General features: G+C 40.5%; 1 protein-coding gene across 1 annotated transcript in view; it reads right to left on the bottom strand.

Annotated features, from left to right (window-relative positions):
• Positions 1–269: 269 nt before the first annotated feature.
• The window catches only part of pudp (pseudouridine 5'-phosphatase), a 31,467-nt gene continuing 15,190 nt past the window's right edge, over positions 270–16,546 (bottom strand). Inside the window, exon 4 of the mRNA XM_034613102.1 lies at positions 270–1,212. Within this exon, the coding sequence (XP_034468993.1) occupies positions 1,036–1,212 (177 nt within the window). The 3' untranslated portion in view covers positions 270–1,035. The remainder of the gene's footprint in view (positions 1,213–16,546) is intronic.

Here is a 16,546-nt window from a genome sequence, read left to right as displayed (position 1 = left end):
CCTTCAAGCACATCGTAGCCGAAACCCAGCGCAAGCCAACAATGCAACAAAGCTTTAGGTCTTGGGTTGTGGTAGCAAAACTCTCGTGTATATTATGTCAACAAACCAGGTGGTCAAATGCTGTTTGTTTACTTTTTTTTAATCCTACAAACTAAAATGCTTCTAACCAAATTTAGTTAACCTGAATGTCTCTGACTCAATGGGGGAAACGGCAACGTGCTGAAAGACTAACTAACAATCATGCAAACATTTTGAATGATACCCGACCACAGCATGGACTCGTTTTATTTTGGAAATGCACACATATGATTGTCAGTGCCGGACATCCAAGACAGTGGGGCTTTTTATAGAGAATAAACCAGTTTTTATTGTGAAAACAATTCAAGGGCAACAATAAATGATTAATAAAATGAATTTCTAAATGTGAGATATGCGTGTGTGCCAAAATGTTGGGGTCTTTTGGAGATTTTAAAGTACAATGTAGGAAAATGACATTCACCGTTTTAGATCCAGTGCCCCTGTTCCTCTGGATATTGTAAGGACCCCCCTGTCAGCTATTTACAGTATTACAGCTTCAGTTGTAGTTTTTGTTGTTGAATACATCTGTAAAGTTTAAGCAACACACATTATAACCCTGTTCACTGTAGCAAGATGGCGGAAGAAGATAAGGAAACAAATATCTAAACCTCACCAGATCTAAATATCTGCATACCCCTACTGCCAAGTGACACAATATGTGTAATATATCAAGCAAAAGCTTTCAGAAAGGAGTCCTGAAATAGATTGCTAATAAACTGGCCTGAGATCTAACAGCTTAAAGGTCTTGTTCAGTGACGTTATGTCTCATCTGTTCGAACGATTGAATGTCATTAACTGGGAAGAAAAACAAAAAACGTCACTTTATACCCAGAGCAGGGTAAGGCATGCAGGAACGCAGTCGGCTTGTTTTTTCGACTTGATCATCACTGTGGATTAAGAAAGGAGTCGGACACACAGACTGAATTGTATGGTGTGGTTTCTGACGGGGTGCCTGGCTCAGTCATACGCCGGCAAGCCGAAGAGCTGCGGCTGAAACTCCTCCATGCTCCGGAGTCGCAGCGTGGCCTCCTGGGTAAGGCTGGGGTCTAGGTTGTCATCAGGAATCATCACCACCTGCATCCCCGCCGCCAGTGCTGCCTTCACGCCGTTGGGAGCATCTTCAAACACCAAGCACTGAGCAAGGACAAGAGAGAGAGGAAAACAAAGTGATATTATCCTATAAGCCTATTAGGTCTACAGGATTCCACCCCTGCACACGCTGCAGAGCTGAGAGCGAAAAACAAACATGGCAAAACGGGGGGGAACAGGCCACCATTTCCATTTTCAATGTGATGAACTTGACACTGCCCCGAGCAGTATTGTTTACCCCTGCCAGGTGAAATATCCATTTTAATCTACAATTTGAAGAAGGGTGCCCCCTGCAGCCCTGCTTCGTTGGTTTTGTTTACAGTTTCAGAAATGCTCTTTGACTCCCGAACTGATACGAGCTGTTGTGCATATCAAGAGGCTGGACACACTTTAGGTTGATAAACACATTCTTTGTTTTTATTACACCGTGAAAGATTTTTCCTGAGGCCGTGGATGCAGCCTGTAATATTCACTCAAGTAACACAAAAGTTAAATTTATTTTCCATTCATCCTGGGAAATGTGTGTGTGTGTGGTATATTCCTACCAGTGACTCTGGAAAGATATGATTTGTTTTGTCATTTGTTACTTTACTTTATCAATTCATTATCAAAACTTGCTTTGGTTTGGTGTTTTTGATTTCATAATGAAAAAAAAAGAAGAAGGAAATTAGTTTTCCCATCGAACAGGCACGTTTTAGACAATGGACTCCAGAGACTTGGAGGATGAATGCTAAGGATCACTGGAGCTGCTCTGGTAGCCCATCTTCCCACTAAGAAACTTAGTGTTAGTCAAACTTCTAGTAAAAAGGTAGAAATAACTGTTTTTTATGTTTTTTAATTCAGCAAATTAATATAAATCTGTTATTTTTATTATTTTTGTCATAGGTAACATTGTTACTCTGTTTTAGTGCATCTCAAAAACTAAATATGCCTAAAACATAGACTTACTAAATTTGTATGCAACTTCATTACATGAATTCAATATAAAAGGTCATATATATTGTCATATACAAGTGTTACCTATCATGTTGAGTTAGTGTGGGTAAATCAAATAACCTGAGAAATATTTAATTAAATAAGGATCGTTATACATGAAACTTGTGTTTAATGTACATATTTATGTATACATATCATTTTATTTAATCAAATCACTCTGAAGTAATTAGATTTATTCACACCAACTCAATTTGATAGAAATACTTCATTAAACATGCCCCTTTATGCTGAACCTGCTGCTCGAGGTGGACAAAGAAGTTTTACTGCTCTACAATTTGTCACGATACCGTGTTTCTGTGTTTTCACATCTCATAGGCAGCAGTAGGTAAACAAGCAAATAACACTGTCTGTGCTTGATCTTCTCTGTGGAAGATGCGCAGTAAGTTTCAAAAAGTCTAAGACAGAACATTGTTACACAAGCGGTGCAGCTACTTTAAGGGATAGTTCGAGAGTGGGTGTTATACAGTGATGTTGGCATCTGAGTAGAGAATTAGCAGTACAGCCATGGGCTACCAGCACAATGTATTGGTGGGTTTTTTTGTTAAATAAATCCTACAACCCCTCAGGACCCAAGAAAGTTCCTGCACTCTCACGGCTGTCAGATACTAATGCTAGCAGAACTGCCCTAACATATTCTGGTCTGCTGTACGGACCATTAGTTACCTTGATGTTTGGCAGCAATCAACTAATTTGTCCCCGAAACAGTTTCATCATAATCCGAATATTTTACACTTCATTGTATAGCTGTGTGAATCGCCCTCACAGAACAACTGACCTAATCTGTCACAGTCAGACTGGCCATCAGCAGCACAGGGATCAGTCCTGCCACATTAGTGGCCCGATTGGCCATCAAAACATCCATTAAGTTTTTACCATCCTTGGCACGCAGGGAGGCAGACCTCAGCATACTCCAGTGTGCATTAGAGTGAACTTTGTGTACGTTCAGTGAGCGATCACAATAATGATCCCTTTACAAATAGGCCAGGCCTACCTGTGTGCAGTCTTTTAGCTGTCACACCCATGAAAACCTGCTCCGATGGTAATGCTGTCCCAGGAACGCAGAGATAACACCTCACTGGAGTAAGTGGTCAAAACACTTTTTGTTTAACGGTTAAACAGTTCGTCAACAACTGTAAATCCCCACTGTGACCTGTGAAATCGAAGGAGCGATTTTGCACAATTGTCACTTAGGCTGTTTTCAGACATGACTGTAGCCAATTCTTCAGATTTTACCCGCAGTCTGCCTTTCACACATGCACAACAACGAGAGGTACTCTGCAAAGACATGTTCACAACAGCAACAGATCCTCCGCGTTATTCAGGCGCGAGGTGGAGCAGCCGGGTGCAGCAGCCGGGTGCAGCAGGCAGAGGCAGGCAGAGACTTATTAACTTTGCTGTGCTCCTCACAACACAGACTTACAACAACTTTTTAAGTCTTTGGAAATGGATGTTGTTTGTGAGGTAGACCTGTGTCAGGGTGACATGCCAGGCCAAGTGAAAACATGGAAAACGCGCGGCTAATTTGCGTCTGAAATACTTTTCTGTGCACATGTTCAACAAGGACATTCCAACAGCTGCAGTAAAGTAATACGGCTGAACCTTCACCAGGAGGTTAATCAGTTTTCAGCATCCAATAATCGCATTCAGAAGTGTGCAGAAAGGAAGAGGGAAGGCGCCAAGACAGAGTGATATAAGGCTTAGTTCATACCAAGTATTTCACAACCCTTAAAGCTAGGCACAGAAGCAAGAACACTCATATTTACACATACAGCAACTCAACAACATGAGCTGCAAACTCATTTGTTTATAGGCAAAATTTCGATTAACTGAAAATAATTGTTATTCAAAATGAAATTGGTGCATTATATTTAATGTTGAATTGAAATTGCCACTGCAGTATGTGGCATTCAAAATATGGACAGTAGGTATTATAGGTCAAATATCTCATTCAAGGGTCTTCACAGTGAAAGTAAAGTGGACTGAACGCAATAAAACTATTCTTAACCCAAAATAAGACACACTTGAATCATGTATGTGATAGTCATGAGAACAAAAATGTCACATTTCAGTTCCCCACTGAGTGAGTATCATACTAATATTGTAACTGATATAGGTATACCGATATATAGCTGCTGAGAAATGACACTTACTTCATCAGCTGAAAATAAGCAAGTACTGTACATCTATTAAGTTTTAGTATCTGATGTCTTAAGTTAGAGGCAGGGTTGGTACGCAGTTTCTGAAGCACTTAATCTTAGTTGGTGAAATCCTCCCCACATCCTCCACTGTCTCTGGCCCTCACATCATTGTATTAAACATGCTCAATCATTTTGTTGGGGCAGAATGAAGTGATTTGCTGGCGTATCCATCTGTCACTAACAAACCTGCCTGCCTCCATGCCCGGGCATCCACAAACCATCCATCCATCCATGCATTAGCTTCAAGGATTGCTCGTGTGTGCTGTATCCAATCCCTAATGACTAACGTATACACCCTGGATAAACCTACAGTGTGTGTATATATAAACAGAATTGTGGTGTTCTATATCTGTATATTTGTCTTTTCATGCTGTATTTTCATTGCTTTTTTTTGTCCACACAGGTTATAGTTTTGAAGTGGCCAGAAGTGTTTCACAGAGAGGTCTAAGACCATTGTTTCAGCAATAATTAAACCACAAAGTGACTTTAGCTTGACTTTGAAATGCCTCTTTGTTTCCTTCTTTATTACCAACATTGCATAGTGAATTCATTACTGGGTTAAAACACAGGCTTTAACCTTTTGTGGTTGAAACAGTACTTCAGTGTGAATAAAGGAAACAGCCGTAAACTGAGTCTAAAGCCCTTCAGAAGAAAGCAAAAGCTCAAGCCTGAAAGGCTCAAGGACCTTTGTTCATCTCAACTCTAATACTCAGGTAGAATAAAGGGGGCTCCTCAAGTCTCTTTAAATCCTAATTGACTTCTGTGATGTCACTAAGCCTGAAACTGGATGATGTTGAACAATGCAAGCGGAAACACAGAGTTCACAACAGAGGGCTCTCGCTAATTCCCTTGAATGGGAGCAATTAAAACTAGTAATTACCCAATGAGCTGGCGAAATGACCCTTTAATCTGCCTCCAATGCGCTGTATTGAAATGGATGGACGCACATCGACAGCTCAGGTGGATTATAAATGGAAGTTACAGAAGTAAGAACAACATTTTTAGAGTTGAATTGTCATAATTATGTGTGTGTCAGAAGAATATTCCACATCATGTGATACTACTGTATATGAAAAGTGAACAATACCTGATAGGGGTATATACAGGGCACATGCAGGGTACGCATCACCCCCCCCCCCAATGCTTTTCATTTATGTTTAATATGAGGAGCATGATCCTGTTGCTGGACTGTCACTAACATCGAAACCACTTTCATTTTGAAACTATAGATTAGCAACAAAGCTGCGAGTGCTTAGATGCAAAAGTTAAACAACTGTTCCTTGTCTCTCTTTCCTCAAAGGTTTTGACTTTACTAAGTGCAGTGGTTTAAGATAATGTATTTTGTGAATATGCTCTGTACAAATTTAAAATTAATTGAATTAAATAGTCAAATTTAGAGGATGAACGGTGTCTTTGTAAGGTGGGCCACCACATTGATTCTCCATTGACGTCATATGTTGATATACGGAGTAAGTCTCACAAGGCAATATAACATGGCTTTCCAAAGTCTCTCAGTTTAACTGGGTTTTTCTACCTCTTCACCCCTCTCTACTAATTTTTCAGGATTTTCCCCCACTTTAATTTGTTGCTGTATTAAACCATGACAATCAGACAACCGTCATAAACTGTCTGAATAATTGACAGGCATCTTCTTTATTCCTCCCAAGAGTAAATACATCAGTAAGATGTAGTCCATAATCTGGTTTAGTATCAAATTAATGCGCTTTTCCACTGAAGAGACGCAAGAATACATAACCAGTGACTTCCCGGAACCATTAAGAAGCTTCGTGGCACTGCTGGAGCTAGTAAAAGCCAGTTGGGGGCACCATCATCAGCAAGCATGAAATAAGCAAGCGATTTTTGTATTTTCAACATTATTTTCAGGCTGTGTTATGTCCTTAATTCTGACAGATTCCAGTAGTGTTTTTTGCTGGAACTTGCATTTATTATTACTCCTCAAGCAGAAGTCCTAATTTAGTTTAGAGTTGGTGGAGAACAGTGCATACGAAATCAGAACCTCTGCCACTTAATGCACATTACATTCTAAGCCCCTACTGTGGTAAAAGGTGCTAACAGGCTTTCCCTCCTGTGATAATGGCCGCTGGCTTGCCAGCGAAATTGAAGACATTCTTTTCAAGCAACAGAAAGGGGTTTAGGCGACTTTAATCATTCACACAGAAGTAACCTGCTTTTGTCTGATTGATTTGTCTAAAGATGTTAATATAAAACTACAGAAACAGACTGAAAAACCAAAGGGCAGTCACTGAAGACTTGAAGTTATTGTTGGGAGAGATTGAGACACAGAGACAACAAAAAGCATCAGTCTCTCCGCTCACATACACACAGAATAACCTATTTTTATTGGAAGGCAAAAAATCTATCTGTGATTGGTCAATACATGTTAGGGTTGGGCGATGAGACGAATATATATATATATATATAGTTTATCGGCGAGTGGTGCGGGGGCCATTGTTGGTTGTTGTTTTGTTTTCTTGGTTAATTGATCAGGAGATATTTATTTTGCTAATATAATGGTCTGCCTCCTCGAGACTTTATTCAATAAAAAAAATCAAAATGAATATATAATTATTCATTCAGTCAGTCCATCGCTCACTTCCCCCTCTCTTGCTGACATGCAGGCAAAGACTCAGCGGACGTCTCTCACCAACAACTCTTTCAACGTATTTTTTGATTCTAAGTGTTCATGGCTAATTTGTTTGTAGCCACTGCCACAATATCAACACTGATCACCACACGATGATTGAGACTTTTATTAAACTGCTGCATATTCATCACTCAGCCCATACTTCATCTGCTTGTTCTTATCACGCACACATACTGTAAACTCAGACTGGGAGAAAACAACCTAATTTGTTTTTAACCCACACCAATCACGTTTATAAAGACGACAAATTACTTCACTTAGGTCTCTCAGCTTGCCAGTTGCAGCCAATTTAAAAGCAAAAATAAACACACAACAGGAGAATTTGTACTGTTATTTGCAACAAGCTCTTTTGTGCATTTGCTGATCAGGGTGCGTGCCCCCTTGTCTGTGTGTGCCGTGCACACAGCTTGTGGACACTAGTAGGGCTTACCCTAATTTGGATTTGGCATGAAAACAAAAAACACACTACGGATTGTCATTGGATTTGTGATCTGGCTTACAGAGATGATTATATAGGTCTGAATGTGTACATCTGATTTGAATTTCCTTATGGATAACAGGGATTTGGTGTGTCAGGAGAATAAAACAGCATGTATGTGGGTGTGTCCCACTGCAAATACGAGGTTGTGCCGCATTTTTAAATGCTGCCGCAAAGAATTGTGGGGTGGCATTTTCTTATTTCCTTTTCTTATTACAAAGGATGGCCTGGTGTTTCCTATGCTAAAGGAGATAAGTCAGGAAGCATGGAACCTCCTTTCTTTATAATTAAGAGAATTCGAACTGCTCTTATTATGGTGGTGGCTGAAAAACGTCCAGGTCATTTCACTTAGTTAGGAAGGTGCCCGAGCAAAATGGACTATTGGAGCGGCGCCCCGGTCTATTTGGGAAACAAATGAATCCAATTGTTGATGTGCGAGAACACACTGAAATACACACACGTCTACCACAGCTGACCACATTGCAGTAAGAAACCACAGCAGCATCAGTAGCTGAGCACTGCTGACTGTGGCCCCCAAACCATTTCCCTATAGAGGCTGTCACACAAAGAGGTGGTGTTCTGCTTTTAAACAGCCAGCCACAGAGCAACACAGCTAAATATAATGTAATTAAGTTTTTGCAGTTTTTAATGTTTATGTTTTTGTATGTTAATTTTAATGTTTATTTCCCTGCTTGTGCTCATGTAAAGCTGCATTGCTTAACTTAAATGTATGCATATCCTGTAATGTGAGTTATGACATAAATATCATATTGTGACTGTTTTGGTTGTAGCAACAGTAAAGGAGATTCTTATGGCATTAGACATTGAAAAGATGGCAGAGGGCAGTAAGTTACTGGGCCGCCCACTTGGTTACCAGTCTGGTAACAGTTACATCAACAAATAGGGTTAGCCTAACATTAGAGTACTGGTGCTTTGTGTTAAAAAGCTGGCCTGGAAAGGAGTCAAATTCCCAGCCTGAATTATTGCCCCTGTCCGCCCCCGGCTGTAAACTGAAGATCTTCCAGGTTTGGTCAGATAAATGGAGACATTTGAAGAAGTCACCTTGGGCTTTTCGAAAATGCAACAGTCACTACTTTCCGACCACTTTCAGAGGAAACTATGTATTAATCGAAAAATAATTCATTAATTCATGGATCATGATGTTTGTTAGTTGTGGCACAGACACACCATCACACTAGGTGGAAAATAACTTGATGTAACAAAGCACAAGCATTATTTACCATTTATATGAGACCCAAACTTAATTCACAGCCTAATCTCATTTTCTTAATCCAATGTAGATTCAGTCAGCGCTCAGAAGCCATCATTCATCATTAAATGTGCATACACCCTCAAATCGATAATACAACTCTCAGGGGGACGGAGTGTTGAATCCAAGACTGCAGCTCTGTGGGGCTGATGGGTAACTGATCAAAACAACACCTCTCCAAAATAAACAATTTTCCACTTTTGAAATTGGACTACAAAACCAAGTGACCTGGATAATCTAAACCACCAAGAACCTCCTGAGGCTTCGGGCATTTTTGTCAATTTCATTGCAAAATTCAAACACAAAGGCATTAAAAGCTATAGGAAGAAAAGATTTTCTATATTCAAATAATTTCTCTTTCTGTGTGGACAAAAGATACCTGCATCCCAAATGGCATATTGCAGAGGTATCGTCGAAAGAAATGGGAACCGCAAACGTTTCAGTTGGGCTTTAAACGCCACTCTTTAATATATCACTCCTTTGTTTGGATTGAAGGAATAAACAGCCTTATTTCAAATAAAGAAGGGAGGGGTATACAAAAAAAAAACACCTTTACTTCCCTCTGTGAGGAGACGCAGCACCTGCTGGTCCTCGGCTTCATAAGGTGCCATAGAGGGTTTGAAACGTATCCACAGGCCCGCACCCAAACACCTGCAAGATTCCGCAGAGCCAGCGTATGTGGATTCACCGTGGACCCAAAGGCGAATGTGGCCAGACGAAGGGGATGAAGGGTGAGGCAAGAGCCGTAAATTGCGTGTGTTTGGTGTGCACAGATACAAATGCACACCTTTTGCTATTGTCTCCACAAACAACTGGCCCACTAACACAGACACTGTCTACTCCCTGAGGGGAGCTTGTTGTGGCCAGATGACAGCAGCCAGTGCCTGCGTGCTGTGATTTGGAGAGGATCCAGGCCCTGTTTGGCTGCAAACAGTGCTGCTGGCTGTGGAGTTGAATAAGGACGCCTCTACAATGAGCGGCTGTGCCCTGATTGAGCGGCGTCCTTCTACATTTTAGCTGCGTCATCTTCCTGCGGCATCAGGAAGATCATTTGTTCATGGGAAAAGATCAGACACGGGATTTGAACCTGAGCGGTCGCATGGTGTTGAGTTATTTACTCCACCGATGAGTGGACACGAGTCAACATTCTGATCAAAGGATACAATCACAGCTATTTTGTGTAGTTCTGTTAGCAGTCCCTGGTTAACCTATTCTTCTTTTTAATACCTTATATTATCCTGCTTTCACTTAAAACCTTTCATATTCTTTCAATTCTGATCTGCCGTGTTAAAGTCTAAGTGAAGGAATGGGAACCACTTACCACTCTATTGATTGTATACAATTAATGATGCAGCCTTGGGAATTACAGAGCTTAAAACCAAATGTAGGGGTGGGGGGGAATTGATAGTTGGTGCCTAGAGTCAAAACAAGATGAGATGAATTTTCATATCATATTTAAAAGTGTGCTATGATTCAGTAATTATATGTACTGATGGAAAAAAATCCAAGGGAAGGTTTTCTATGCTTAAAAAGAAAATATATAGTTTGCTCAATTTGTGTTCACAATACGCTAAGACCCATAGAGAATATAAAGACCAGGCCTGGAATAGCAGGTGCTGAGATATTTGTATTTGGAATCTGTAAAAACATGCTATGTTAAAGCCAAATGATAAACCAGTACATGGAGTGAGAGGAACACACACAGAGCTCTGTCTGTTTAACACGTCACTCAATTTGCAAACTGTTGGCACGTGCCCAAGTATGATTTAAGTTCTAAAGACTCAAAGGTAAGTGCATGGACACACATCCTTATTTAGATGTTTGCATATCAACAATCCAGTCTGCTTGACCACTCTTAAAACCTGCGGAAGAAAGAAAATGAAGAATTGCAACTTTACAGACAATGTTGCATCAGTGAGGTGGTTTCGAAGCTTGATGCACTGACATCAGTTGCACTATTTTAGCAGGTGCAAGTTTTCAGGTGATTTTTGGCATATCTGGCACTAAAAATGTTGGGGGGGGGGGCATCGTTGCATATTAACAATCTGCTGCAGCGACCAGTGAAGAGAGGCCAAGGATAGAAAAAAATCATTGAGTAGCAGTAACAGTTGGAGAATTGTCAGGACAGAGGCTGGAAGACGGACTATGAGCTCAAGAGGCTTTGTAGGACACTCGCTCGGCAAAGTCCTCAACTGATTGGGCATTACAAGAGCGGCATTAAATATGTGAGCAGATTGAAGAAGAAGCCACTAGGAGATTTCAGATTAAGAGGACAAATCCACGACCATTTGTTGCTGAGACACAAATTGGGCCCCGATCAACCCCATCCGACTCACCTGGTTAAAGATCCTAGAAGGAACTTTACATTTTCGTTCATGTTCACTCCTCTGTGGATAAAAGCGGTAGTGTTACCACTGTCACCTGATTTAATGATTTAACATAACCATCAAGTATTATATGCATTTATACAGGTATGAGAAATCCATACCTCCCCCCCCTCATCTTACTGTGGGCAAATGGAACATCCTACCTGAGACAATACCAATTCATTCCACGTATAGGGGGTTAAAGTTGGCTGGAATATTAAACCACACCCATTACACACAGCTGTTTGCAAGATGCATAGCGATGAGGTAATGTATCGTGATTCTCGTTCTGATCTCATCCATCTTGTTTGTAATAGATGTCGAGTTGGCGAGGAACAGAATGGGTTAGCCTAGCATTTAGCCTAGCGCCTAGCCCCGCTCGCTTCCCCTGCTTGTTCGCGCTCCCTCTGCATAAACATAGGCTTTTTGCAGCCTGACTGTCGTAAATCATTGCTCTGACCTCACGGGCAATCCGCCCCCCGAACACAGACATTGAGAATACTTCATGGAAAAAGCCTATTTTCTCCCTGATTGTCTCATCCGCTGTTGTAGCTATATTAAAATAAGACAGTTTCATAACTAGATAAAAACTCTTACGGGTGATTGATGATAAAAGACCAAAAGTATACCAGGTCACATAATGGATAATGCATCCCAGCAAATTCAGTACCAGGCACACACACACACACATTGGTGGCGAAGTACCTACATGTTCAAGTATTTGCTAAAGTTATTGTTCAGACGTGTCTGGGGCATGAGGAAGAAAGCAAATACAGGAAGAGGGCACCTTGTTCCTTGATGCTAGTATAAGATAGAACTTGCGAAACATTATTTGCTCACAACTACACAAGGTTGGATCGTGCTCCCACCGAAACCAAACTGTTCAAGAGCTTGATTTAGTCATAATCTGGGTGCAACTAGTGTTCACACCTGTCCAAACAAATCACACTAAGAGTCCAAGTGTGAAAACGCTGCAAGTGCTAACTTGTATAACCCTAATTTGAAATCAAATGTATCTATTAATTTAAGCAATACCAATTATTGAATGCATCCAATAGCTGGAAAATGTGACTGCAGAAGAGTCAATACTCTTTCTCTCTCCAATGTTGTTCTAATAATGGCCTTGGCTAGTGTAGTGCTGTGAGCACTGCTCTACCAAGAAGTCCCTGGTGGATTCATTGTTACAGCACTGGGAAAATAATGTCTTAAATAGAATCCCTCCCTTTGAATTACACTATCAACAGACAAATCTGCCGCGCTTCACTTGTGGCTTGTTCAGCTTAGCAGCTTTGTCAGCATGTGGCACTTAGGTGAAGGCAATGTATCAACCACATGTCTGACAGTCTAACATGGCTGTAGATTGAACATGTCATCGTGTCCACCAGGGAAACAATTAAAGTGTGTGCTGTGTAGGAAACACTACTGACGTCTCGTGCTTTTGGAAATGAACACGTGCTCAGTGGTGTTTTGAAAGATATTCATAATTTGTACACATTCGTGGCATTTTGTTTTAGCCCAGCTCATTTCAAACATCTCATTGAGATGTTTGAAACCAGTTCAGGTCCACTGGGAGAAATCAGGTGAATCAATAATTGAAGTGGTTTGCATGAGTTTAACTTGGATAGTCAGATAAAGTGCATCGACTTAAATCCTGGATTTCACTTCAGATCAATAAAGTATCTGTCCATCTATCTATCTATTGAGGTAGATACTTCAATGTCCCTTTAGTCTTTCCATTCTAACGTATCGTATACTTTTAACACAACACATAACAGGGGGGAATATTGTCTCTTTTACTTCTGTTCCTTTTCTGATATTAACGGTTACTTTGAAGAATAACATTATTATATCAAACATATGGTCCCTTAATGACATAGGAAGCCTTGTTACACATTATAAACAAGTCCATCTGCTGCTCATTTCTTCACAATAATAACCCAGCAACAATATGCAGTGGCATGAAAAAGTTTGCACAGTTCTGGTCAAAATGTCTGCCACTGTGAACTTTCTTATAGATGCCATCTGTGTTGGAATTCTAGAATCATTTAACACAGAGGATTGTTCTGAAATATTTGTACTCATCTACCTCTCGCAGGAGATCGTACATGTTTACAAAAGTAGAGTATGAATGAGCAATGCACGTAGCCTACGCCATTGTGAGCATTCATAGTTGTGCGTAGGTGCAAGTGGGCGTGGAGCCCAAACGCTAGTGACTGTATAGTTTCTATGCTACTGTGTTGGGTTTCTTACGGCCCCCGGTCTTCAAAAATAGTAAATAGTAAAATGTCTGGAGTTTGGTGAACAATAAAGACCCATTAAAGAAAAGAGTATTTTCACATGGTTCTATTTGTACTGCAATGCAACAGGATATAATGTATGCCTGTGGCACTACTATCATGTTATTGTTAAGCAGTACATTTCACCCTTCGTAGTATGTTATGATTGACTTGCTCACTGTGTGTAAAAAAAATCCTGTGCTTTACCAGTTGTTGCAGCTTTTGCTCCCAACAGAGCCGAGAAAGTAAGACAATAAAAGTTGCAATAAAATTCCAGCTGGGATGCGTGGCTCATAAATGATGGGAAACGTTACCAAGCTGGCACACTCGTGTGCATGTCAAAAATAACATGTGAGCACACGCCAATAAAATTGTGTGTTTGTGAGTCATGCATGTTTTTCTGTCCTACGTGCAGTGGCGAGTGAATAAGCGACAGTGACAGATTGCCCTCCGCATCTTCCAAATGATCCGGGAGCCTGAGGCGGCTTGAGCAAGGGATGTGTAACATTTCATCATCTCTGTTGTGGAGAGCAGAAATGAAACCAGTGTTGATGATAGACGGACCTTTACAGTGGAGGATAAGAACTCAGGAAGCGCAAGTGTGTGTGTGTGTGTGTGTGTGTGTGTGTGTGTGTGTGTATGTCAAAAGGTCACACACAGCCTACATGGTTCAAGGCCTATGCCTACCTAAGGCCAAATTCTAATGAACGCAATAAGCAACTAAACAGATAGATGGTATATCAACATGAGATGGATGCCCAGAATAAAAAGCTGTAATGTCTGTTATGCAACTCTGCCAATAGTATTTCCATATTGATGGCTTATTTATACTTCTCAAAGATGCATTTCAACGTAAAAAAAGTTGGCTGAAATGTGTTCAGGAATCAGGATTCAAGAAAAACAGAAGATGTGTCTGCCAAAGACGGCTACTAAAAAGCAAAATCATTCCTGCCTGCAAAGAGAAATAACACAACGACAGGAATGAAACATGAGGTATGCATCCCAGACAAATAAAATGGTTTATGTATTAATCCCTTACATGCAGGCATTTGGTGTAGTAATTACAATACACAGAAAATGTGCTGCATTGGCTTCACAGGCTCCTATATGAACCATGGTTGTAAAGAGACACATCACTGGATTACTACGATACTGAAGAAAACTCAGAGGCAGGTATCTGCACAACTTACTTGCAGTACAGGGAAAGATGAGGGAAAACCGTGTATGTAGAATTATAAAAGTCCAACATTATAATATAGAAATACATCGCTGTATTTCTATATTATTTTGAGAAAATATTTGTCTGAGACATACTGAGCATGTGGCTCATTTTGTGGATCAGTACCAGTCTTTTACAGAAATGTGTATGGAAGAAATAATTCAACAAACTTAATTAGTGAGGTTTAACTATGAGGCTACATGTTCAAACAATAATTTGATAAAGAACGCTTTATCTATAATGGTTTTGTCTGCAAAAATACAATAGCTCCAAACCTTACAAGAGCCTGAAAAGCTCAAATCAGGGCGACCTAAATGTTTTTCAATCTTTTATGATTGCTCCGAACTATATAGTTAAGAGTTTATATTCCAAAGTAGGTTTTCCAAACAGTCAAAAGGAAGACGTGTACAAGTTTGTTGATTTTTGCAATTTTCGCGTTTAGAAAATAATTATAATGGTCTTTTGCATTTGGACATGGATGAAACCATTTTCTTTATGCATGAAATCAAGCGATTCCCATTGCATTTCTTCAAATCATATTACTGCCCAATTATGGAAATTAATGTTAAGATCATATTTTATTGACTTCTAAAGTGCAAATGAATCAAATACATTTTTCAATCCGCCCGTTGTTTGGGGTTGATTGCTCGAACTTTCCGCTGAAAGGGTTCTTTGTGAAATCTGGGCAAAGGAGAAACACAGCCGGACATGTTTACTGACTGACACAAAGTAATCACAACAGAGGCAGCGATTACTGAGCACATTTTCATTAGGAGATAACTTAACACTGTGCTGTGTGTAAAGAGATTGCAATTGCCTCAAAGAAAAGCCAGAAGGCAGCCCAAGGACCTAATCAAAAAAAAATCACCATTGAGCCAAAATGAGTGTCTGCAAATCTCCCAGCCACCCTGCCTCCCTTTGCTTTGCTTGTGATCTAAGGAGGACCCTGCAGCAGGCTTAACCCACACATTTGAAGTCTGCGGCGATAAAGTATCCAGCCAGGAAAATACAAACAGGGAGAAGGGACCGGGCAGTGTATCCGGATGCAAGTCGAGCAACGTATACGCTCGAGTAGATAAGAGGAATACAGAGGGCTGCAGAGTGTGGGCTAAGTGGTTTTAAATCAACTTGGCCATCACTGTGTTTTAAACCATTCAGCAACCCATAATAGTTTGTCAGAGTTTATTCCAAAAGCTAACCAAATGGAACCTTTCAGCCTCTGCACTGTTTAAAACCTCTCAGGACTGTTTCTGTGTTCCATGGAAACCTTTTAAGATACCTCGCATCATTCCCAAAGCCTCTCCATTACAACAGCTGCGGCTGTTCTGCGAGTGACCCTGGCCATGTTGCACGTTCAAGCACCAGACTGGAGACAAATTAGATTGTTAAAATGATAAATTAAACGATTCTGCTGGCTGCAGCTTGGAAACACTGTTTTCGCCTCATTTTGGAGCGGAGTACCTTTACTTTGGAATCTGTATCCTCGTAAAGCCTCGATGATTTCTGAGGGATGAAAGCCAATAAAAGCATGGGGGGTGGGGCAGGTCCTGAATTATAGTTGCCATGTTGTTGCAGCATCATTATCTTCACATCCAAAGCTCCTGTTTTCGACAGGGAATTCACAGACCTTATCCACCCTGTGTGAGATCCTGTTCTTTCTCTTTCTCATTTCTCAGTGCAGGCGTTTCTTTAATGTACTGTTCCTGCACCAAAACTGTGTGGTTTGAAATGGGCTAGTGATACAACTGTTGTGACAATGAAATGGAAATTTAGAAAATGATAATATCACAGTTGAATGAATGTGTAATAATTTAGTTTTTGTCCCCCTTTAGTGGACAACATTCCCTTTTGGGGTTCACTGATTAGTGTCTGGAATGAAATATAATATTTATTCTTCTGACACTTACAAAC

Source organism: Hippoglossus hippoglossus, chromosome 2 (genome assembly GCF_009819705.1).
Source record: "Hippoglossus hippoglossus isolate fHipHip1 chromosome 2, fHipHip1.pri, whole genome shotgun sequence".
NCBI lineage: Eukaryota > Metazoa > Chordata > Actinopteri > Pleuronectiformes > Pleuronectidae > Hippoglossus > Hippoglossus hippoglossus.
Note: the sequence above shows the minus strand (reverse complement) of the source record. Positions and strands in the feature narration are given on the sequence as shown.